This window comes from Sinocyclocheilus rhinocerous, unplaced genomic scaffold, assembly GCF_001515625.1.
Source record: "Sinocyclocheilus rhinocerous isolate Xijiao unplaced genomic scaffold, SAMN03320098_v1.1 scaffold1223, whole genome shotgun sequence".
Taxonomy (NCBI): Eukaryota; Metazoa; Chordata; class Actinopteri; order Cypriniformes; family Cyprinidae; genus Sinocyclocheilus; species Sinocyclocheilus rhinocerous.
Window position 1 is genome coordinate 91790 of NW_015641045.1, and position 23767 is coordinate 115556.

Genomic DNA, 23767 nt, shown 5'->3' on the forward strand with positions numbered 1-23767 from the left:
TCACACACACACACACACACACACACACTCACTCTCACACACACACATATACTCACTCTCACACACACATATGCTCACTCTCACACACACACAAATACTCACACACACACACACATATACTCACCTGCGCTGATATCCCGATGAGCAGGAGCCACTTCTGCTGCTCGTCCGTTCTGTAGTTGATGATCTGGCATCCCGCGAGGCTGGCGTGACGATCGAACACATTGATTGGCTGAGAGTCTCCCTCCATGCTCCAATGATAGACGGCCGTGTCCGTAACCAGGGCGATGGTGTTAACCGAGATCCACCTCCAGAACAGCACTTCGTCCGTCATGGTGTGAGCCTTGACTTTACTCTTCATCTCCATGTTAAAGATCTGCAGCGTCCGCGCCGCTACGGGACACACACCACACACCACCTTTGACCTCACACACTCAACACTGAATCTGTAGCATCAGTACTCCAATACTTTGATTACTTTCATTTAGTTTTATGCCTTAAAATGACCCAAAACAGCGTAGATTATTTATTTAATGCATTTACTAATAAACACGGTTAAAAAACATTCCCATTAAATGCATCAAAAGGCTGAAAATGAAAGTTGTTTCAGAGAGAGAGAGCAAGTGATTACATTCTGATGAAAGATAATGAAGACAAACATCACTTTAGAATAACATGCACTGATGAATCATTCACATTTACACCAGAAATGTGAATTACAGAAGTAAATATTGATTTCATGTTGACTTTAAAAGTAATATTCCCCCACATATCATTGTTGAAAATAAGAAATAATCTAATACTGTACATTAATGAATCATTATCATTAATCATGACGTAATATTAAATGTCACATTTTTTGCAGGTATTCATCACAAAAACAGATGAGACAATAACTGTGTGCAGCACTGAAAACAGGCATCAGTGTTATTTTGGTATTAATTATATATTATTACAATATTTATTCATATTTTGAATTAGCTTTTATTTTTATAATTTTTTTTTCTTTCTAATTTCTAAACAGTTTATTTTTATTTCAATTTAGTTATAATCATTTTTGTATACTTTAGCTCATTTCAGTTAGTTTAGGTTTAAATGTTTTAGTTAAGTTTTTCATTAAATTTTAATTAAATTTAATTAAATTTTAATTTTATTTAATTTTACCATTTTAGAAAAAAATCTTTTAAATCTTCAAAATGTAAGATTATTATATAAAAATAAAATAAAAAAATAATTTTAAACAAAAAAATCTATATCCAACACTTCATAAAAAAAATCATAAAAATGAAAACATAAAATAATTTTAAAATAAAATGGATCAAAATAAAACTTACTAAAAATTTAAAATAAAATAAAAATAAATTAAAAGGAACAATTTTAAAATAAAATAAAATGCTTGCTAAAACTTGAATTGTAAAAATTTAAAATTGTATAATTAAATGAATAAGAAAAGTTTTAAGAATATTGAAGAATTCAGTTTCAGTTCAACACTGCTCTAGAGACAGACTTATATAAAAATAAAATAAAATAAAAAAATAATTTTAAACAAAAAAATCTATATCCAACACTTCATAAAAAAAATCATAAAAATGAAAACATAAAATAATTTTAAAATAAAATGGATCAAAATAAAACTTACTAAAAATTTAAAATAAAATAAAAATAAATTAAAAGGAACAATTTTAAAATAAAATAAAATGCTTGCTAAAACTTGAATTGTAAAAATTTAAAATTGTATAATTAAATGAATAAGAAAAGTTTTAAGAATATTGAAGAATTCAGTTTCAGTTCAACACTGCTCTAGAGACAGACTGAGCCGGATCACATGATACACATCTGATTACAGATAAAACATAATAAAGCACTGAATGTCTATAATGGGTTCATGAACCCAGATGTGATGAAGAAAAGATCAGGAGCGGATGGATAAAGCTGGATGAGCAGGAATGATTCCCTGTAACTGAGCATGAACAGACCGTATCAAACACACATGGTTTACTTCCTCAAACACATGATTCGGCTCAAATGTCTTTAACAAGTTACAATAATGCATTTTTACTGTGTAATCAAAATAAAACACTTACACACACATATACTCACTCTCTCTCTCACACACACACACACACACGTATTCACTCTCTGAAAATGTAATAAATTATAAAGTTGTAAAATGTTATTTTACTAAATTAAAATGAATAAACAAATTTAAAATAAAAACACTTAAAATAAAACACTTTCTAAAAATGAACCAAAAATTTAAAAAATAAAATGAATAATAAGGTTAATATATAAATAATAAAAAATAAAACACTAAATTAAATCACTAAATTAAAGTTTAAAAATGTTTTTATTGTTAAATTATTTTTCATTTTGATTTAATTAATTTTTAGTAAGTGTTTTTTATTAATTTTGATTAATAAAAAAGTTAATAAAAATGTATAATTAATTAATAAATAAGCAAAATATTATCAAATAAAACAATTAAATCAAAGTATATATATATATATATATATATAAAATATAAATTAATAAAAAATTTGTAAATAAAACACATACTGAAATTTAAATTACAAAAATGTAAAATTAAAATAAAAACATTAAATCATGAAATAAAACTTTCTAAAAATTAAAAGCATAAAAATTAAAATAAATAATTAATAAAATAAATCCAAATAAAATCTACTACCACACCCTAACAGAAAAATGTATGCATTTTTACAATTAAATATGTATATAGTTTTTTATATAGTTTATCCAAATGAGGATATCCCTTGATTTCCATAAAAGGAGGTTTTGTAAGGTTTAGCTCACTTTTGTCACCAAAATAAGGCTCAGAAAGTACAAATGCACACAGCGCTCATGCATATGTGAGGAAGCACGGTCAATCGGCCTTCAGTCAACGGAACACAGACGCTTACACACATATGAGACGTTATACACGTGACCCTGGAGCACAAAAGCAGTCTTAAGTCGCTGGGGTATATTTGTAGCAATAGCCAACAATACATTGTATGGGTCAAAATTATAAATTTTTCTTTTATGCCAAAAATCATTAGGATATTAAAGTAAATATCGTGTTCCATGAAGATATTCATGATATTCATTCCATGAAGATTTAGTAAATTTCCTACCGTAAATATATCAAAACTTAATTTTTGATCAGTAATATGCATTGCTAAGAATAAAAAAATTGACCCTTATGACTGGTTTTGTGCTCCAGGGTCACATATGTACTGTATGTGTGCCGTCAATGATCAGAGCACGACCGACAGACATCAATCCAGAACGACGGAGAAACTCACCATCATCTTCAACAAGAGCAGAGCAGAGCAGAGCGAGAGCGGTTTAGTGATTAGAGAGAGTTAAGATTTCTGAGAAGCGTATCAGAGAACAGCAACACAATGAAGCGCGGCAGACTGATTTGATGGGCACCTTTCAGAGCGATGACTTTGCTGGCCGGGTTCATGATGGCGCTGTCTGCCGTGATCGGCCGGCGGATCGGGCTGCTCGGGTCGCTCAGGTCCACGATCAGCACCTGGTTCTGCTCGTCCACCTTCTCTCGGATGCAGATGAAGCGGTCCGACTCCATGGTCAGGCAGCTGAAGCTGATGCTAGCCGGACTCACTCCCAGCGTCTGCAGCTAGAGAGAGACAGGGACAGCGCTCAGAAACACTCCACCTGTCCGAACCAGCTGATCCAACAACACACATGCAATCTCGGATTTTTGTCATGATCATTTTATGACTTTTAAATAGCCTAATTATTGATTGACATAAAAATGCAAAAAGTCAAATCAAGATTAATAAATGTAAGACTTTAAAATTTTTGACTTTACGTTTTTAGATAAAACTTTTTCTAAAAATGAATTTAAAAAATGAATAAAAAATCATTTTGATATAAAAATAAGCGAAACACTTCTATTAAATCATAGTGTAAAATTGTTTAAATTATTAAAAATAAACAATCACATTAAAACACTTACTGAAAATTCAATAAATCATAAAATGTAAAATTAAAAATAAATGTTTTTACTTTAAAATGTATTTTTAATTTTTTTTAGATATATTTTAGGATTTAATTTTTAGTAAGGATTTCATTTTGATGGATTGTAAAAATGTTAAAATTAAATCATAGAAATGCAAAATTATTAACACTTTAAAAAATCTAAATAAAACAACAATTAAATCATAAGATGTCATAAAATTAATAAATAATTCAAAAATAAAAATAATCTAAATTAAACAATTACACAAAATTAATAAATCACAAATGAAACAAATAATTAAATCATAAAAATGCAACATTAATATAAAAAAATTAAATCATAAAACAAAAATATTCTAAATAGACACTAAAAATTTATGAAATCACAAAATGTTAAATTAAAATTAATAAAGAAAAAAATAAAACAAACAATAAAATGTAAAATTAATAAATATTTAAAAAAATAAAACAATATTCATCATAAAAATGTAAACTAAAATTATTTAATATTAATAATCAAAGTATAACTATTTATTTTATTAGTTTACCTGCATGTCATGTGACCTGTGACGTCAGAGAACGGTGAACATGTGAATGTGTCATTGTAATTGAAATATAAACTTGAAAACTCAGGGGTACTTCAAGTAAATATTTCAGCTCAAAGAGGTTCAGCTGACCAAAAAAAACACACAAACAAAAGAATATTTGGTAATTCCTGCAATAAAGCATCGAGCGATAAAACATCTCTGATGTTAACCAACAGTTTCTGCTCTAAGCAGCTGTGCACAAGATATTTTGACATTATCTTTGATATTTTCCTCATAGTGAACTCTCACTGGTCTAAACTCTCAGCACAGCCGTATATGAAACAGTAAACCGGTCTGGATCATACAGACGGGGGAAAGCTCACAATCTTCAGAATGATTTCTCTGAATGATTCACTTCTGAGAAACACGGGCGTAACGCAAACCTGCTGTCTGTCTGATGGGAACACACGCTTACGCAAGGACTGGAGATACTGTAGAGCAGCCTACGGCCAACACACACACACACGCACACACACACACACTCACACACACCCACACACTCTCTCACACTCACACACACACACTCACACTCACACACTCTCTCACACTCACACACTCTCTCACACTCACACACTCTCTCACACTCACACACTCTCTCACACTCACACACTCTCTCACACTCACACACTCTCTCACACTCACACACTCTCTCACACTCACACACTCTCTCACACTCACACACTCTCTCACACTCACACACTCTCTCACACTCACACACTCTCTCACACTCACACACTCTCTCACACTCACACACTCTCTCACACTCACACACTCTCTCACACTCACACACTCTCTCACACTCACACACTCTCTCACACTCACACACTCTCTCACACTCACACACTCTCTCACACTCACACACTCTCTCACACTCACACACTCTCTCACACTCACACACTCTCTCACACTCACACACTCTCTCACACTCACACACTCTCTCACACTCACACACTCTCTCACACTCACACACTCTCTCACACTCACACACTCTCTCACACTCACACACTCTCTCACACTCACACACACACACACACTCACACACACGCACACACACACTCACACACACACACACACACACACACTCTTGAGTCAGAGGAAATAGAGCCACGACTCTTTCCTCCCTTTCCTTGTCTCAGCAACTCCCTCAAACACACACATACACACACACACACACACACTCACACACACACACACACACACACGGACAGATAGAGGAGTGAGTGTGTATTTAGTGCTCTAATGAACATCTTCACAAAACCTGATGTTTGGTCTCTAGATACGGCTCGGCTCTCTCTCTCTGTCTGGATAAGATCCTGAGATTGAACAAGAAAAGCATGCTTTAAAATCAAAAACAATGTGTTTCACTGCAAATTAGGCCACATTTTGAACAAGCAACACACGTCATTTACGTACAGGCCAAAACACAATAACTAAAGTGCACTACTGTCAGCTTTAAAAATGTAAATATCTTTAATATGTTAAATTAAAACAATCAAAAATAAAATAAAATAAAAAACACAATCAAAAACAAAACACTTGCAAAAAAATTATTAAAGCATAAAATGTCAAAATGAATACTTTTAAAGTAAAAACATAAAAAAACACCCTCAAAAATGTAAATCATAAAAAACAATCACATTAAAATAATTTTTAAAATACAATCAGAATAAAACACTTGCTAAAAAATAAATTATAAAAATTTAATAAATAAAGGACCAGTATTTTTTTTATTTCTCTATTTAGCTTTAACTTATATGTTAGTTTTAGTACTTCAACTTAATATATTTCATGTTTTTCATATACTACTTATTTTGCTTCAGATTTACCGATTCTGAGATTTGTGTAACAATAACTGCATGCTTAAAATTAAAAACAATGATTTTTGTTTTTTAGCTGGAAATTAATAAAACATTTTAAACAACCAACACACGAGTCATTTGTTTTTTACAGGCCAAAATTTCCAAATGAAGAGCACCATTGTCAGCTTGAAAATGTAAATATCTGTCTGTTTCTGATATACAGTAATTCAAACACACCTAATCTGATGATTTAATGCAAAGACGATGAGGAAAGCAGGTGCTTTAGAAACATTACGTAACGGGACTCATTTGAATGAAGCTGCCTGCAATTTACACACATCTACAGTTTCATACTTTCAAGTAAAATGAAAATGGTTATATAATATGAAATATATATATACTATCACACTCACATAGTCAACATTACCAAGAGCAATGATTGTAACCTAAAAAGCTGAAACAATAGAAGTTTTAATCAAATTTAAAAAATAAAAATCATCAAAATAAAACGTACTAAAAATGAATAAAATCATACAATTAAAATTATTTTTAAATATAAATAATCCAAATAAAACACTTGCTGAAAATTAAATGCAAATGTAAACATTCAAATAAATTAAAGACAATTAAAATAAGACTAAAATAACATTTAAATAAATAAACATTAATTAAATAAAAATCCATTTAAAATAAAAACATTCAAAATAAAATTAAAAACTTGCTAGAAATTAATTAAATCATAAAAATGTTAACAAAAAAATAAAAATGACAATGTAAAACATATATATATTTTTTTAAATAAGAGAAGTTTTAGGAGTAACAAAGATCCAAAATGACATTATTAGTGAAAATTCTCCTCACCAATGTAAAGAAGCCTGTCGAACAGTGACTTCAGGATTTATAAAGACTCATAATTCAGCTAAATTAGGTGTGGCTTTAATCAGACAGGTTTGAGTGAAGGGTTAGACGCTTATGTTATTGTACACACAGCAGCATTAGACCTGTATGAGAAGCACTGCATCTATGAGACGTCCTCACTCAAGATGTAGTGGGGCAGAAAGCTCCAGATGTCCAGTCACACACACACACACTAATGAGGAGGTAAACTCATTTCCCATGGGCTCGTCTATGATGATGATCCGTCTCCGAGCAGAATGAGATGAAGCAGACTCTGTCTCGGTCTCTTCCGCTTACTGATCTACTGCAAGACATTTACATTCATGCATTTGGCAAACACTTTTATCAAAAATTAATTCAAAGGTAAACATTTAGTAATCATGGGGAAATCAAAACCATGACTGTTGTTACGAGTACAATGCTCTAAAAAGGAAAGATCACTATTACATTATTTATTATTAATTATATTGGCATTCTAACTTCAGAATAATTAAAAATGTCAAAATCTTAACTTTTATCAACTATCCGCCTTCAAAAATATTAAAGGGGTCATATGATGTTGCTAAAAAGAACATTATTTGGTGTATTTGGTGTAATGAAATGTGTTTATGCAGTTTAAGGTTAAAAAACACATTATTTTCCACATACTGTACATTATTGTTTCTCCTCTATGCACCGCCTTTCTGAAACGCGTCAATCTTCGCACATCGTGACGTAGACATGTGGGGGCGTGTTAGAACGAGCCGTTTTAGGTAGGTGTGGCTGACTCTTAACTTTTATAAAGAATATCTCTTTGGTTTTGAGACTTTAGTCTTTGCAACTTTACAGATCTTCTTTATGCACCAAGAGCTTGTAACACTCCAAAGAGAAAGGAGATATTGAAATCGCATCATATGACCCCTTTCATTTGTGTTTCCTGCTAGCTACATTTCACAAACAAAAATCTGGCAGTAAATCTCTCTTTTTTTTATTCAAAGTTTATCTAGACAAGTACATTGATACTAAGTTCTGTTAATCCTAAATCAGTGAAAACTGTATCTCTATGTGTCCTCTTAAGGTGAAAAAACATGGTTACTATAGTTTAAACATGGTATTTGTAGTAAAACTGTGGTAAAACCCTACTAAATTCTACGCCCTTGTAAATATTAGATGGAAAGCTTAAACTTATTGCTTTGGCAACTAACTGAACTAAGTTGAAGTTGAAGTTCTAAAACTACTAAAAACTGAAATAAATATAAAGCGAAATATAAATATTTAAAAGAAATATTAATAAAAATGACAAATGCACTTACTAAAATTGAAACGAAAATGAAAACTGAAAATATAAAAATTTGGTTCAAGGTAATTCAAAACATTATTAAATCCTATAATTAGTATATAAATAAATAAATCATTGAGATACTAATATCGTTTTTTTTTTTAAATTTTTATAAATATAAACATTTATTTTTTCATATTTACAATTTTCAAATGAATTTTAAAGTTTTAGTCATTTTGTTGTGGGGTTTTTTTGTTTATAAGTTTTTAGTAGTATTGGTAGATCAATGGAAAGGATAAATTTTTTCCTTACCAAAAAGCTGAAACAAAATAAGTAAGATTTTTTTACTTTTATCGCAGTTGCTTATGTTTGTTTTATTTCGAGTAACTCTAACCCTGTTGTGTGTGCGATAATCATTGCTAGAAGGGTTAAATATTAGCAGACACTGTTGCAAAAACAATATTTTTTCATCTAAAATCAACTGATATTAAAGACAGGAAAGACTATTTCATTCATATTCCCCTCAAAACACAATCATGCAAGCAATGAGTTCAACTAAAGATATTTAGATTTTAATTTTGAGTGTGTGTGTAATAAAACTAGTCCTCTGTGTCAGTTTATGCTGTTGATAAACATGTTTCCTCTTCCTGCTCGTAACTTCATTAGCCAAATCTCTATTGGGTTACAGCTTTACATCAGCAGCCAATCAGACGACAGAGAAAAATGACACGGCAAAAATAACCCCATAAGCATGAGCAGAACAAGATATAGTATTTTAAATAATAAAAATGTTTTTAAAAAAAAGGAATTTAAATAATAAAAATAAATAAAAAATAGACATTGAAATAATCAAAAATAAAAATAAACTTAATAAAAATAAAAGAAACAAGTCATTCAAATAATAAAAGTTTTAAAATAGTCATTTAAACAATAAAAATATATATAAAAAAATGTAATTTGAATAATAAAACCAAGTAGTAATTTAAATAATAAAGAGCATTTATGTAAAATCTGGTGTTACAGATTAAATCATATGCTTTTAAGATCTATACGAAGTTATTTGAAAGACTAGTGAAGCTGGATATTTATATCTGTGTGTTTGTTCCTTTTCCAGTTCAACATATATATAAGACATGAGCAGAATGAACTGTGTCTATTTATAAAAGCGCTCACACACACACACACACACACACACACACAGAGTTCCATTCAGGATCAAACTGTATCAATATAATCCAGCTCTGAATGAACTCAAACTCAAACACACGTTCAAGACATAAAGCCAAGCTGCTAAAGACCCAAAGTCCTGCCGGCTGCAGATTCTTGGCATTCTTTAACTGAACTGCACCGGCTGAGCGTCCGACACCGGAATAACACGAGAGAGAGAGAGAACATGGAGGGACAGTATCTCAAGAGACACGCTATGAAATTCCACATTTTACAACAAAATATCATCTCAAATCCCAGTGAAGCAGCCGTACATCTAAATGAGACAGCAGCATCTGGTTTCAATCAGCTGCAGAGTGAATTCCAGAAGCGTTCTGTGAACGACAAAGAAAACACGGCCTGTGGAAAGGTGAGGCTGGGACAGTATGAGAAACGCTCGCACGTCTCTGTCATGGAGAATATTTTCAAAGGCGTGTAGAATGAAACTTCATTAGCGTTTGGCACTGAGGCCCTCGTCTCCAAAATAACACTGTCCCATTGCTTCCAATGGATCCACAGAACACACACTTCAATGCAGGAGAGCAACTCTAATGCAGAAGAAAAGAGTGAAGAAGAGTCCCGAATCTTATCACACTCAAGCAGAAAACTAAAGGAATAGTTCATCCAAAAATGAAAATATACTGAAAATGTGTTCACCCTCAGGTCATCCAAGATTAGGATGAGTTTGTTTCTTCATCAGATTTGAAGAAATGTCAGAATGAGAGTCCAAACAGCTGATAAAAACATCACAGTAATCCACACCACTCCAGTCTTAACGTCTTGTGAAGCCAAAAGCTGCATCTTTGTAAGAAACAAATTCATCATTAAGGTCTTTTTAACTTCAAACTGTTGCTTCTGGCCAAAATATGAGTCTATAATCCATAATAACGCTTCCTCAGTGATCTACCCACAATTAAAATTTGAAGTTAAAACATCTTAATGATGGATTTGTTTCAGCTTTCGTCTTCTCCAGATGTTAACTGCTGGACTGGAGTGGTGTGGATCATTGTGATGTTTTTATCAGCTGTTTGGACTCTCAATCTGACGGCACCCATTCACTGCAGAGCATCCACTGGTGAACAAGTGATGCAATGCTACATTTCTCCAAATCTGATGAAGAAACAAACTCATCTAGATCTTGGATGACCTGAGGGTGAGGACATTAAGCAAATATTCATTTTTGGATGAACTATTCCTTTAAAGACTGCAGACGGTGCTATCTGAAGTGTGTTTTTAAGCCACACATGACACAGCACTGTGCTGAACAGGAATACCGCATGTCTGGAGTTACTGACGGTGCATTTCCAACCCACAATTACAGACACAAGCTCATCTGACTAATGCAGTATAGAGAGAAAAGAGACAATATTGTCAATACATCAGCCTTAAAACACAAAATCAACTGGTTCCAATAACAACTTACAAAAGAGCTTCAAAGCACTTAAACATACATTCAGAAGCTGCAAGATGTCACAAACAACTTTAAATGTGCAATTTAGAGGCCTTGTTTACATAAATTAAGGCTATAATACAGCATTTCACTGCACATACACTACTGTACCTGCACAACGCATTATGAAGAGTCATTCAAATATTATTAACGGTTTCATCATCTCTAAAATTCACTGCAGCAAAGATGCTTTTTTCACTACAGTAAGTATTTTTTGCATTCCATGCAACTACTGTGCAATTTATCATACAATACATGTCGCAATGTGTCAATTTCCACCATGCTGGGTAATTGAAATACAATTCCAAGAACTGTACTTCATCTAAAACTAGTTCTAATTTGTGTATAATGATCATTCAAGCCGTTTTCAGAGCTTATATTGCTATATATATTGTTATATGTAGCAATACTTAACATAATACTATATGTAAAAATACTTAATATTATAACCATTTTTATATGTAATAATACTTAAAAACACTGCAGGACAAATCAAAGTGGACCAGTTGTAACCTAAAATATTGATATTGAATAACAATGTTAATAAAAACCAGCATTATTTTAAATGTTGGGCAAGTGCAACTGCGTAACACACACACAAAAAAGAAACATTCCATGATACAGTAACTGTAATCATTTAAATGTCATGCAACTATGTAACAATTTCTGACACGTCATGGAACGTTGTTACTATGTAAGCTAACAATCCCTTTACCGTCATTCTTTTAAATGCCAGGCAACTGTGTAACATGTAACGCAACTCTATATTCTCTAATGTCACATATGTATCAACTATGTAACTCGTGCACGAGGCCGCCGTTACACAGTTGCGTGTTTACGGTTTAACGGCGTCGAGCGGAAAGCCACGAACGCTGCGTGAGTCCGTGCGGTTTTACCTGCAGATGCTCCTGGAAGCGGATCGGTAAAATCTGCGCCATTCTCACGGAGAGAAGAGGAGTATATACACACACACACACACACACACACACATACACCCCAATACATACATGTATACAAAAACTACAAAATTACTAAAACTTTAACTAAAATGAAAATGTCAATATCAAAATTATTATTTTTATTATTATTAGAACTCAAAGTGATTTGCTTTAATGTGATATTATAAAATAGATGTTAGACCAAAAAAATCCCTAAGGTGTTTCAAAAAGTATTTCAGGACTTTGCCAAAAAGCATAAAATCCTCCAGCTGTAATGAGGAAAGAGATTTTGCGGTCACATGAGACTGAGCTTGAGCCAAAACACAAGCATTTCAACAATCCCTCTGAAAATAATTGTGAGAAACAATATTTAAATAAGTGATGCATCTAAAAAATTATTTGGAGTATGTTTAAAGTGCTTTAAGTTCACCCTAAACATTAGAGCATGGCGCTGGCAACACCAAGGTCATGGGTTCGATTCCCAGGGAATGCATGAATTGAAAAAAAATGAATGCATTGTATTTCACTTTGGATAAAAGCGTATGCCAAATGCATAAATGTGACCCTGGAGCACAAAAGCAGTCTTAAGTCGCTGGGGTATATTTCTAGCAATAGCCAAAAATACATTGTATGGGTCAAAATTATTGATTTTTCTTTTATGCCAAAAATCATTAGGATATTAAGTAAAGATCATGTTCCATGAAGATATTTTGTAAATTTCCTACCGTGAATATATCAAAACTTAATTTTTGATTAGTAATATGCATTGCTAAGAAGAGGAGGAAGATGAGGAGGAGGGGGCGCAGATGAAGAGTTGTTGTGTGTGTCCCGTGTGACGCGGTTATTCGGTGAATGCTCGTGAATCTCTGTGTCTCGGACTTCTTCTTCTCGGAGCGCAGCGGGACTCCTCCGCGTGAGAAAGTAGATCCGCGCGCACTGATACGAGCCGCCTGTCCTGCGGCGCAGATGCTGTAAACACACTCTCACACACAGGAGCTCAGTGGGGTATGAAGCAGGGAAATGCGTGAGTTTGCGGGTGAAGGGAGTGTGAGGGGGTCAGCTGTACCCTTCCGCTCGAGACGAGCATGTGACAGCAGGAACTCCCCCCTCCAGCCAGAAATACTGGGGTCTATTTCTGCACACTCACTCAGAGCAGCAGCCGCAACAACAACAACAACACTACTGCTGTTCTACTATCATTCATACAATACTATAGACAGTATTTTGAATTTATTTTTATATTTTCCGTTTTAATTTTAATTGACCTTTTATGATTGTTTTTATTTTATTTTATTTTTTTAAATGTTTACTTAATTTTTATTTCATTTTATTTGCATTCCATTTTTATTTCATTTCAAGTAATAAGTACTTCAACTTAAACTAAACTAAAACATGACACAACTGACTGAAATATTTAATGAAAGTATAAGAGTTTTTTTTTGTTATTTATTTTATTTAAATTACCAAATGCTTTTTTATATGTCTATTAAGTTTATATATATATATATATATTATTTCAGTTAATTTAATTATTCCAACCTAAAAATTAAATATTAATTTGGCAGCAAACTGAAATATTTGTAAAAAAATTGAAAGATTTTTTTTCTTTAAGATTTTTTATATTTTAGGTAACATTTATTTCAATTAACATGTTTTTTTTTCAATTAACTAAATGTTTTAGTTTTATTTCTTTATTTAATGTTTCGGTTTAGTTTTTATTATTTATTTATATTTTAGTTTAGTTTAGTTATTTTTAGTTTTAGTAATTTAAGTACTTTAACTTAAACTAAAACTATAAAATATTCCTTCTTCAACATACTGATGTTTTACTGAAAGTTTTTTTAAAGATTTTATTTAACACTCATTTTATTTAAATTAACAATTTAATTGAATGTTTTTGTTTCTTTTATTAAAAGTCTATTTAGTTGTAATAATTTTATTTACATTTTAGTTTGGTTATTTTTAGTAACTTTAGTTAACTGGTATGTTTTAGAAATTTAAGTACTTAAACTACAGCTATAAAATATTCCTTTGGCAACAAATTTAAATATTTACTGAAACTGTAACTAAGTTGTTATATATTTTTCTTAACATTAATTTCAATAAACAAATGTTTAAATAGTTTCAGTTAATGCTAATAGCACTTCATAAACAAACACATGAAACATAATAAAGTAGCATGGTATTGTTTGACGTATAAATCGACATTTCAAGGATCTGTCATGTAAACATCACGCTACATTAATATGCAAATAATTTCAAAGTACCACAATGTTGATAAATATTTGATCAGATAGTACCCCGTCTGTACTGCTTTACCACTTAACATTACGATTAGCTTATAGTTTCAGAGTACAGTATCTTTACAACGCCCACATGAAATCATATTTCAGTTTCTGTCATTTTGTTTTAATTTGATTGTAAAGTTAGTGTGGGAAAAAATGCCAGAAAGGTCACATGTTGTTTTTTTCTTTATTTATTAACTATTTTACATGAGACAACAAGTTGTCCTGCAAACATTATACAGTATATGCATAGAGTTTAACTAAAGTTATTTAATGAACACTACATAGTCACCATATTCAAAAATCCCCAAACATGAAATGTACCGAACACAAGACATACTATGAACATCGGACTGCATTACAAACACAATGTAATAAATAATTCAGGCAGAGTATGAGTGAGTGTTTGTGTGAGATCAGGGTCAGTATCAGGCGGTGGGGGTTGAAATGAGAGCGGGACGGGAGCGTTAGGGCCGAACGGGGCGTGAGAGGAGAGTGCTGTGTTTAGCTTGACTCTTACGGTCGATCAGGAGGATGGGGTTCTTCATGTGATGAGAGATCATCTCCTGACTGTGGTCCTTGTCACACTGCATGTGAATTTGAAGTGAAAGCAGACAGACAGACAGACAGATGTGCAGACGTCACACATAACACAGATCTTCCTCTCCTCCTCTACCTCTTCTGTCTTCTTGCCCTCTTTTCCGAGCGCGTACTGTTGCGAATCCTCCAGGAAGCGCACCGGGATGTTGTAAACGCTCTGCCGGTAAAGCACGACCAGCGTGAAGGGCTGACGGTCATTCTGAGAACTGCTGAATCTGACCAGAAACGTGCCGTCCTGCCAGACACACACATGACAAATATACTGTCCAAAACTAGTGAATGTTAACTATATACATCAACAATCACATATAGAAGATAAATATGTAGCATTTAACTAAATAGAAAATACAAATCGCCTATAAACAGTACTACATTCTTAATCGTAAATGCAGTTGTCATTATATATTTACATTTAGTCATTTAGCAGATGCTTTTATCCAAAGCGACTTACAAATGAGGACAATGGAAGCAATCAAAATCAACAAGAGCTATGATAAATATTTTACATGAATAAATATAAATATTTTATATTTTATTTTACTGCTTTATTTAGGAACAGTACAACTCAACAGAACATTCCAATTTAGATGATAAACATGAAGCATTTAAATTAAATGTATTTCATTTTCTATTTTATTTTATTAATTATTTTATACTATATTTAGTAGCTTAATTTCAGAACAATATGATTCAAATGAACATTCCCAGGATAAGCATACCAAAATAAAAATCACACAAACAGAGACACAACTTGTTAATCCTGAGTATGGTTTTATTTTGTCATTTTATCTTAGATTTCATTTTATTTTTTATTTTATTTTATTGCTTAATTTCAGAACAATATAACGGAATTTAGATGACAAACATGCAGCACTCAAATAAAATGTAAATATTTATATTTCATTCATTTTACATTTCATCATCATCTTTTTATTCTTTTATTTTATTGCTTAATTGAATGCAACATTGCCATTTAGATAATAAACATGCAGCATTTAAATAAAATGTAAATGTTTATATTTAAATAGACACACCTTGTTAATCCTGAGCACGGTTTCCTCCGCAGTCTTACGTTCACAAACTCGGGTTCTTCATGTGATGAGAGATCATCTCCTGCAAACTGCTGAAGAGCTGCAGAACACACACACAGATCATCAGAACTATACCAATGAGAAATATTTACTGTCATGCTGCAGTTTTGCTTTGACATTATACATTTTTACTTATTTTTATTTCTGACATTTTGAATCATTTTGTGCGTACATATAAAATTATATATATACACACACATACACATACACAACATATATATATATATATATATATACACACACACACACACACACAAACAAACACACACAAATGTCAAAAATGATTCAATAAATTACAAATGAGGACAATGGAAGCAATCAAAATCAACAAGAGCTATGATAAATATTTTACATGAATAAATATAAATATTTTATATTTTATTTTACTGCTTTATTTAGGAACAGTACAACTCAACAGAACATTCCAATTTAGATGATAAACATGAAGCATTTAAATTAAATGTATTTCATTTTCTATTTTATTTTATTAATTATTTTATACTATATTTAGTAGCTTAATTTCAGAACAATATGATTCAAATGAACATTCCCAGGATAAGCATACCAAAATAAAAATCACACAAACAGAGACACAACTTGTTAATCCTGAGTATGGTTTTATTTTGTCATTTTATCTTAGATTTCATTTTATTTTTTATTTTATTTTATTGCTTAATTTCAGAACAATATAACGGAATTTAGATGACAAACATGCAGCACTCAAATAAAATGTAAATATTTATATTTCATTCATTTTACATTTCATCATCATCTTTTTATTCTTTTATTTTATTGCTTAATTGAATGCAACATTGCCATTTAGATAATAAACATGCAGCATTTAAATAAAATGTAAATGTTTATATTTAAATAGACACACCTTGTTAATCCTGAGCACGGTTTCCTCCGCAGTCTTACGTTCACAAACTCCAGCAAACCACTCTTTGTCCTGTAGCCCCGCCCCCTGATCGTGATCAAAACAGTCAGCCAATCAGAGACGGAATACAGCGACAGCTTTAGCAGTTTGTCACCAATCACAAACACTGATTGATTGTGTCTGTAGTGTTTACCTGAGCGACTGGCTTTGCTCCAAAAGAAAGCGCTGTGTGATGAAAGAACATGAATGAAGCATATGGAAATAATGAATGATTCTTATAATTGTTTTCATGTGACATACGATAACAGTTAGTTACATCGAAAGATTACGATTTTTGAGAATAACAAAAAATAACAGATGTGCTCACCTGTGCTGTCCAGAGATGGAGGAGGACTGGAAAAACAACATATTTACTGCATTTGAGTTTGTCAGCGGATAAGAATATATGCTTATACATACAGTTTGGTCTCATTTTACAACTGATGGAAGTAAAAGCCAAAGTGAAGAAGCAAATGTCACAAAGAAATGGCCCTCTTATATTTCATGACAAAAATCAAAAGGAAAGAAATTATTTTGCATAAAGAAAGCAATGCGACTTTATTTTCATGACAATTAAGCCCAAACTGACCACAAATGTTCATTAAAAAAAAAATTTTAACATTTTTTTAATGACAAATACAGGATTATTACTGTTAACTAAAACCATAAAAACATTGTTACTTGCAATAAAATGAACATTAACTAAAATAAAGGGTAAAAAAGTTAGCTAGTTGACAAGGCAACATTTCTCATTTTCATTCAAGCACTAAAATAACTAAAACTAAACTAACTAAACTAATTAAAACTAAAATTTAATAAAAACTATGGACATATTTCAAAATGATTTAAATTACCTGCTTACATACATTTTCAAAACTTTGCCTCTTTTTTTCAAAACTTTACGCACAAATGCAAGAATTGCACACACAAAATGCAAAATGCCTCACATCTCTTGCTAAATGAAGCACTGCATTCAAAATATCACAAACACATCTCAAAAGCAAACATTTGCAAACACCTTTGCCATAATATTAATTCCTCTTAGATTTTTGTGTGTTGCATAGAGAATTGTGTGTTGTGTTTTGCAAAAAGTGTTTTATGAAATTGAAAACTGAGTCAAAGGCCCAGAATTAGCGTATGGTTTTGCAGATTTGGTGTGAGGTTCAGCTGTTTGAGTGTCAGCTTTCAGAAATTGTGTGACAAGTAAAGATTTTGTGTGTAAGCAGTTGAAAAAAAAAAAAAAAAAAAAAAAAAAACTGTAAAAAGAAAAAAAACTAATAACAACAAAAAAAAAAACATAACAAAATGACTAAAACTTTAACTGAAATTAAAATGATAACAAAATCTAATAATAGTATATCAATGATGCTAAAATAACACTAAAATCATTCAGTACTTTTTTTATTATTAAATAAAAAGCCATGTAACAAATACAACCACTTTTACTTTACCATTTAAATATTATTTTTCATATTAGATTAATGAAAATTTCATTTCTGCTTTACAGTGGACTACCAAGAATCGGTCTTGGAGGTTGGAGACATTTGCATGAAAATAATATAATTATGCAAATAATCTTACTGTACCCAAAATAGGCTATATTTCACCACCACAAAAAAAAATAAGTTTTGCATAAAGAAAGCAACGTGACTGTTTGCCCAGCTTAAAGGGTTAGTTCACCCAAAAATGAAAATTAGCCCATAAATTACTCACCCTCAAGTCATCCTAGGTGTATATGACTTTCTTCTTTCAGACGAATCCAGTCGGAGTTATATTAAAAATGGTCTTTGATCATTCAAGCTGTTTAACGCCACTCAGCGGGTGTTGCATTGCTTCAGTCCAAAAGAAGTTAAATAAAAAGCACTCATCCTTAAAAAAAACATCTCACACGGCTCCGGGGGGGGGTGAACAAAGGCCTTCTGTAGCTAATCGATGCGTTTTTGTAAGAAAAATATCCATATTCAAAACGTAATAATCACTTGAATCTAGCTTGCGCTCACTGTTGTAAACAGAAGCAGTTCCGGGAGCATGACGTATGAGTTCAGCGTTGCGCATGCGCCGCTCAGAAGTGACGCACGCGGAAACGCAGCGGAGAGATCAAAACAAAAAAAACGGTCACTAATTAGAAGTACAAAACGAGGATTTGTAAAGAAGAATGTCGGAGGATTTCGAAATAAGCTAAGAGGAGACTTGTTTTCCTTTGCTAAAGTAAGGAAACTTTGCTTCCTTTGCTGTTAACAAACGTTGGTTCTACAGGAGGCCTTTGTTCACCCCCCGGAGCCGTGTGAGATGTTTTTTTTAAGGATGGGCGCTTTTTATTTAACTTCTTTTGGACTGATGCATGCAACACCCGCTGAGTGGCATTAAACAACTTCAAAAGATCAAAGACAATTTTTAATATAACTCCGACTGGATTCGTCTGAAAGAAGAAAGTCATATACACCTAGGATGCATCGGGGGTGAGTAATTTATGGCCTAATTTTCATTTTTGGGTGAACTAACCCTTTAAAGCTTAAATTACTAAACCTTTAACTGAAATTAAAATTTAAAAATCAAATATAAAAATCAAATCAAACAATTAACAAAAACTATAATAGTATATCAAGTGATACTAAAACAATGCTAGAAAAATGATCTATTATTTAGTTTTATAAATTCAGCACAAATAAAAAGCAATGTAATAAACACAACAATGAGCTTTACTCGTGTTTTCCCTAATGTATTATATATATGACCCTGGAGCACAAAAGCAGTCTTAAGTCGCTGGGGTATATTTGTAGCAATAGCCAACAATACATTGTATGGGTCAAAATTATTGATTTTTCTTTTATGTCAAAAATCATTAGGATATTAAGTAAAGATCATGTTCCATGAAGATATTTTGTAAATTTCCTACCGTAAATATATCAAAACTTAATTTTTGATTAGTAATATGCATTGCTAAGAACTTCATTTGAACAACTTTAAAGATGATTTTCTCAATATTTAGATTTTTTTGCACCCTCAGATTCCAGATTTTCAAATAGTTGTATCTCGGCCAAATATTGTCCTGTCCTAACAAACCATACATCAATGGAAAGCTTCTTTATTCAGCTTTCAGATGATGTATAAATCTCAATTTCGAGAAATTGACCTTTATTTTTCATGGTTTTTTTTCACATTACATTAATTAAAAACCAGTGGACTACAGAGAAATCGCTACTACAGAGAGTTGAAGACATTTTCTTGAAAATAATGTCACAATGCAATCTTAAAAACCTAAAACGTGCTTCAAATTTGTTATTTTTCTCTTTTGATTTTAGGCTGTTTCTGAACATGTAAAGAGGTAAAGGCTTCACAGACTCACCTGGCTTTGGGTTCTTTGGGGAGGATGATGGGAGGAACTGGTTTGCTGTTTAGTGCGGGTGGCAGCTGGCCAGAAAACGTGGCACGTTTTACTTCTGGCGGCAGAACTAAACGATCAGAGAGGACGTCAAATGAAGCTGTACATGTGGGTTTATATCATCATGCATGAGTTAAAACAGAACAACTCTCTAACCTTTGTTCACAGTGTCACCGATCAGGACCGAACTCTGAGGAAACGGACAAATGAATCGGTTCCTTCAGGAGAAGAAGACTGTAATGAATGCATGAATGTGTCTCAAACTAGTACTTACAGATTTGGCTCTGGGAACAGGAGGTTTCATTCTGTAAGACAAGAAGAAATGATGTTACCAAACAAAGTTTAGCAAATAAGAGTCACTACCGGGATGATCTGAGTGAAAAAAAATACCCCATTAAGTTCTCTATGTTTATTCCGGATTCTAGACATGACTTGGGTTGCTCCTTTACATTGTGCATTTGTGGGATGCTTGAACTGGCAACACTAATGTTATGGGTTCAATTCTTAGGGAACACACATTGCATACTGATGAATATAAATGTATATTTAATGCACTGTAAGTTGTTTAAGATAAAAGTTGCTAAATGCATAAAGGTGATGCTAAGAACAGTAAGCAAAATAACTAATTATCAAAAACCATAATTTAACGTGAGTCTGTAATAAATGAATTTAGGCCAGCGTTATTTTTAGTATAATTTAGATACTGTTATAGTTTTAATATTTTGAATTAGTTTTGTATTTTCCTTTTTCATTTTTATATAGTTAATTATTACTTATTTATAATTTGACACCAAATCGGTATCAAAGATTATATTCATGGTAAACTCAAAAACAATACGATTTAAAATAATTTTAATAACAATACTTAAAGTGAACTGTACACAATAATAATAAAACAACTACATACAATCTTTCAAATTGATATTTGATTTTTTTTTTTTTATCTAATATTTTTCTAGGAGAAACTTTTTCAAAATGCACATTAATGTACTTGGAGTAAAAATGTTCTTAATTTTAGTTAATTATTATTCATTTACAATTTAACGCAATATCAGCATTAAAGGCTATATCTATTGCTCAAAACTCAAATAGGATTTAAAATAGTCTTAATACTTCAGTGAATTGTATGTAATATTTTAATTAACGTTATTATTTTTTACAAGCAAACTAAATAAATAAAAATAGTTTTATACAATCTTTCAAACTGATAATTTTGTTGTGCTTGTCTATAGCTTTTTAATAAAATTTTATTTTAGTTTGAGTTATTTCATCAAGTTAAAAATGCAGAAATGCTGCTTCGGCAGCTAGCTGAAAATTAGATTTTATTTAGAGTAACAAAAATCTTTTTTTTTTTTTTTTTTAAATATGGTTTTATTTTTATTTTATGATAATAACCCTGATTTAGACATGCATACATTGGTGGTGGCGGGTCTCGTCCTACAGTTTTAGGAGGCAATGGCATGCGGGCCGGGCTTCGGGGTGCAGGCGGTTCTGGAAAAGATAAAATAATGAATGACATATGAGTTTTAAGTCACTTTATCATTCTATAAAATCATTTTAAGTTATAAATACGTGGAGCGCTGACCTGCTACAGGTTCTAGATAGGTATCATCATCATCCTGACAGAAACAAATATAAAGTGAAATTAAAATGATCACGATATCTGACAAGAATGACCACTTTTTTTTCTTTATCATTTTGGATGCTCAGTCATGTTTACCTGCCCTTCATTTGGGTCCAAGTAAACATCTGGAAGGTCAGAGAGTACAGTAACTAAACATGCAGTGTGTCATCAAATAATACTGTAGTATCCGATATAAATATCTGTGAACATAGTGTTGAAATAACCTTCGTCTTGCTGAGGGGCCGGTGGAGGTCTCATCGGGGGTCTCTTAGGAGGGGCTTTTTTACCAGGTTTATCTTTACGTATTACCTCAGGAGCTAGAAAATATTAAGTTGGAGAGTTTTATTGTAGACTAGGCCATCCATTTTTCTCTGAAGATTGTTTTGAATGAAATTAATACTTGTATTCAGCAAGGATGCATTCAATTGTTCAAAAGTAACAGTGAAGACATTTACAATGTTACAAATAGTTTCTATTTCTAATAAATGCTGTTCTTTTCAACTTTTTATTCATCAAAGATTCCTGAAAAATAAAATGTATCACAGTTTCCACAAAATATTAATCAGCAGAAGTCAAGTCACCATTATTTATGTAGCACTTTTCAACATTGATCATAATCAGAAATGTGTGTTGAGCAGCAAATCAGTATATTAGAATGATTTCTGAAGATCATGTGACACTGAAGACTGGAGTAATGATGCTGAAAATACAGCTTTGATCACAGAAATAAATTACATTTTAACAGATATTCACATAGAAAACAGTTATTTTAAAGGGGTCATATGATGCTGCTAAAAAGAACATTATTTGGTGTATTTGGTGTAATGAAATGTGTTTATGCGGTTTAAGGTTAAAAAAACACATTATTTTCCACATATTGTACATTATTGTTTCTCCTCTATGCCCCGCCTTTCTGAAACGCGTCGATTTTTACAAAGCTCATCGGTCTGAAAAGCGAGGTGTGCTCTGATTGGCCAGCTATCCAGTGCGTTGTGATTGGCCGAATACCTCAAGCGTGAGACGGAAATGTTACGCCCCTCACCATACTGTGATGATGCCCTGTCCAGCCGGAGCGACGAGACATAAACATTAAAACCCATTATAAACGAGGCATTTGTTGCATCCAGTGGGGACATAATTATGGATTATAATGACTTATACTGTCTTTTTACGCGTTGCGTTGAATCGCGCCGCGCCGCGTAAACATAAAACCATATCTGCATTTGTGATAGGAGAAATGACAAACTACAAGCGCTACTCTACACTGCTCAAAACTCGCGTTTGAATCATCAGTGGCAAATTCTTTAAATATAAAAAACGTACTTACAGTCTTTGAGTCAGAACAGCCGGCATTGTAGTCTACTCTCCCAGGATCAAGAAACAGTCCTCCATAAAATGCGCTGCACACATCTGAATATTTGGGCTGAACTGTTCTGGAACAGTGTTGTAAATACAACTTAACCACTGATTTCTAGTCGTGTCCTCTTTTGGAAGGCCAAACAAAGTAGTTTCGCTTTCACAACGAAAAACACAGCAGCCTAGCGTGAGGGGAAGCCCCGGCTTAGCGTGCGCTGAGGCCGGGATAGAGTGAGCTGAGGCCGGGATAGAGTGAGCTGAGGCCGGGATAGAGTGAGCTGAGGCCGGGATAGAGTGAGCTGAGGCCGGGATAGAGTGAGCTGAGGCCGGGATAGAGTGAGCTGAGGCCGGGATAGAGTGAGCTGAGGCCGGGATAGAGTGAGCTGAGGCCGGG

General features: G+C 32.5%; 2 protein-coding genes across 4 annotated transcripts in view; both read right to left on the reverse strand.

The window, feature by feature from the left end:
• The window catches only part of LOC107754396 (clathrin heavy chain 1-like), a 57071-nt gene extending 44938 nt beyond the window's left edge, over positions 1–12133 (reverse strand). For 2 of the 3 annotated variants that reach the window (XM_016570813.1, XM_016570812.1), the window contains exons 1-4: positions 12078–12133; positions 3433–3640; positions 3303–3308; positions 125–393 (exon numbers count right to left, since the gene is read on the reverse strand). In XM_016570813.1, coding sequence (XP_016426299.1) covers positions 125–393; positions 3303–3308; positions 3433–3640; positions 12078–12119 — 525 coding nt within the window. In that variant the 5' untranslated portion in view covers positions 12120–12133. The remainder of the gene's footprint in view (positions 1–124; positions 394–3302; positions 3309–3432; positions 3641–12077) is intronic. The other variant, XM_016570814.1, reaches the window with a different exon arrangement.
• A 2738-nt stretch (positions 12134–14871) lies between these two features.
• Positions 14872–23767, reverse strand: part of LOC107754414 (B-cell linker protein-like) — a 14299-nt gene continuing 5403 nt past the window's right edge. Inside the window, exons 8-19 of the mRNA XM_016570850.1 lie at positions 22242–22334; positions 22114–22142; positions 21979–22012; positions 21809–21884; positions 20668–20698; positions 20550–20583; positions 20358–20463; positions 17340–17365; positions 17166–17197; positions 16976–17059; positions 15081–15239; positions 14872–14991 (exon numbers count right to left, since the gene is read on the reverse strand). Of these exons, the coding sequence (XP_016426336.1) occupies positions 14872–14991; positions 15081–15239; positions 16976–17059; positions 17166–17197; positions 17340–17365; positions 20358–20463; positions 20550–20583; positions 20668–20698; positions 21809–21884; positions 21979–22012; positions 22114–22142; positions 22242–22334 (824 nt within the window). The remainder of the gene's footprint in view (positions 14992–15080; positions 15240–16975; positions 17060–17165; positions 17198–17339; positions 17366–20357; positions 20464–20549; positions 20584–20667; positions 20699–21808; positions 21885–21978; positions 22013–22113; positions 22143–22241; positions 22335–23767) is intronic.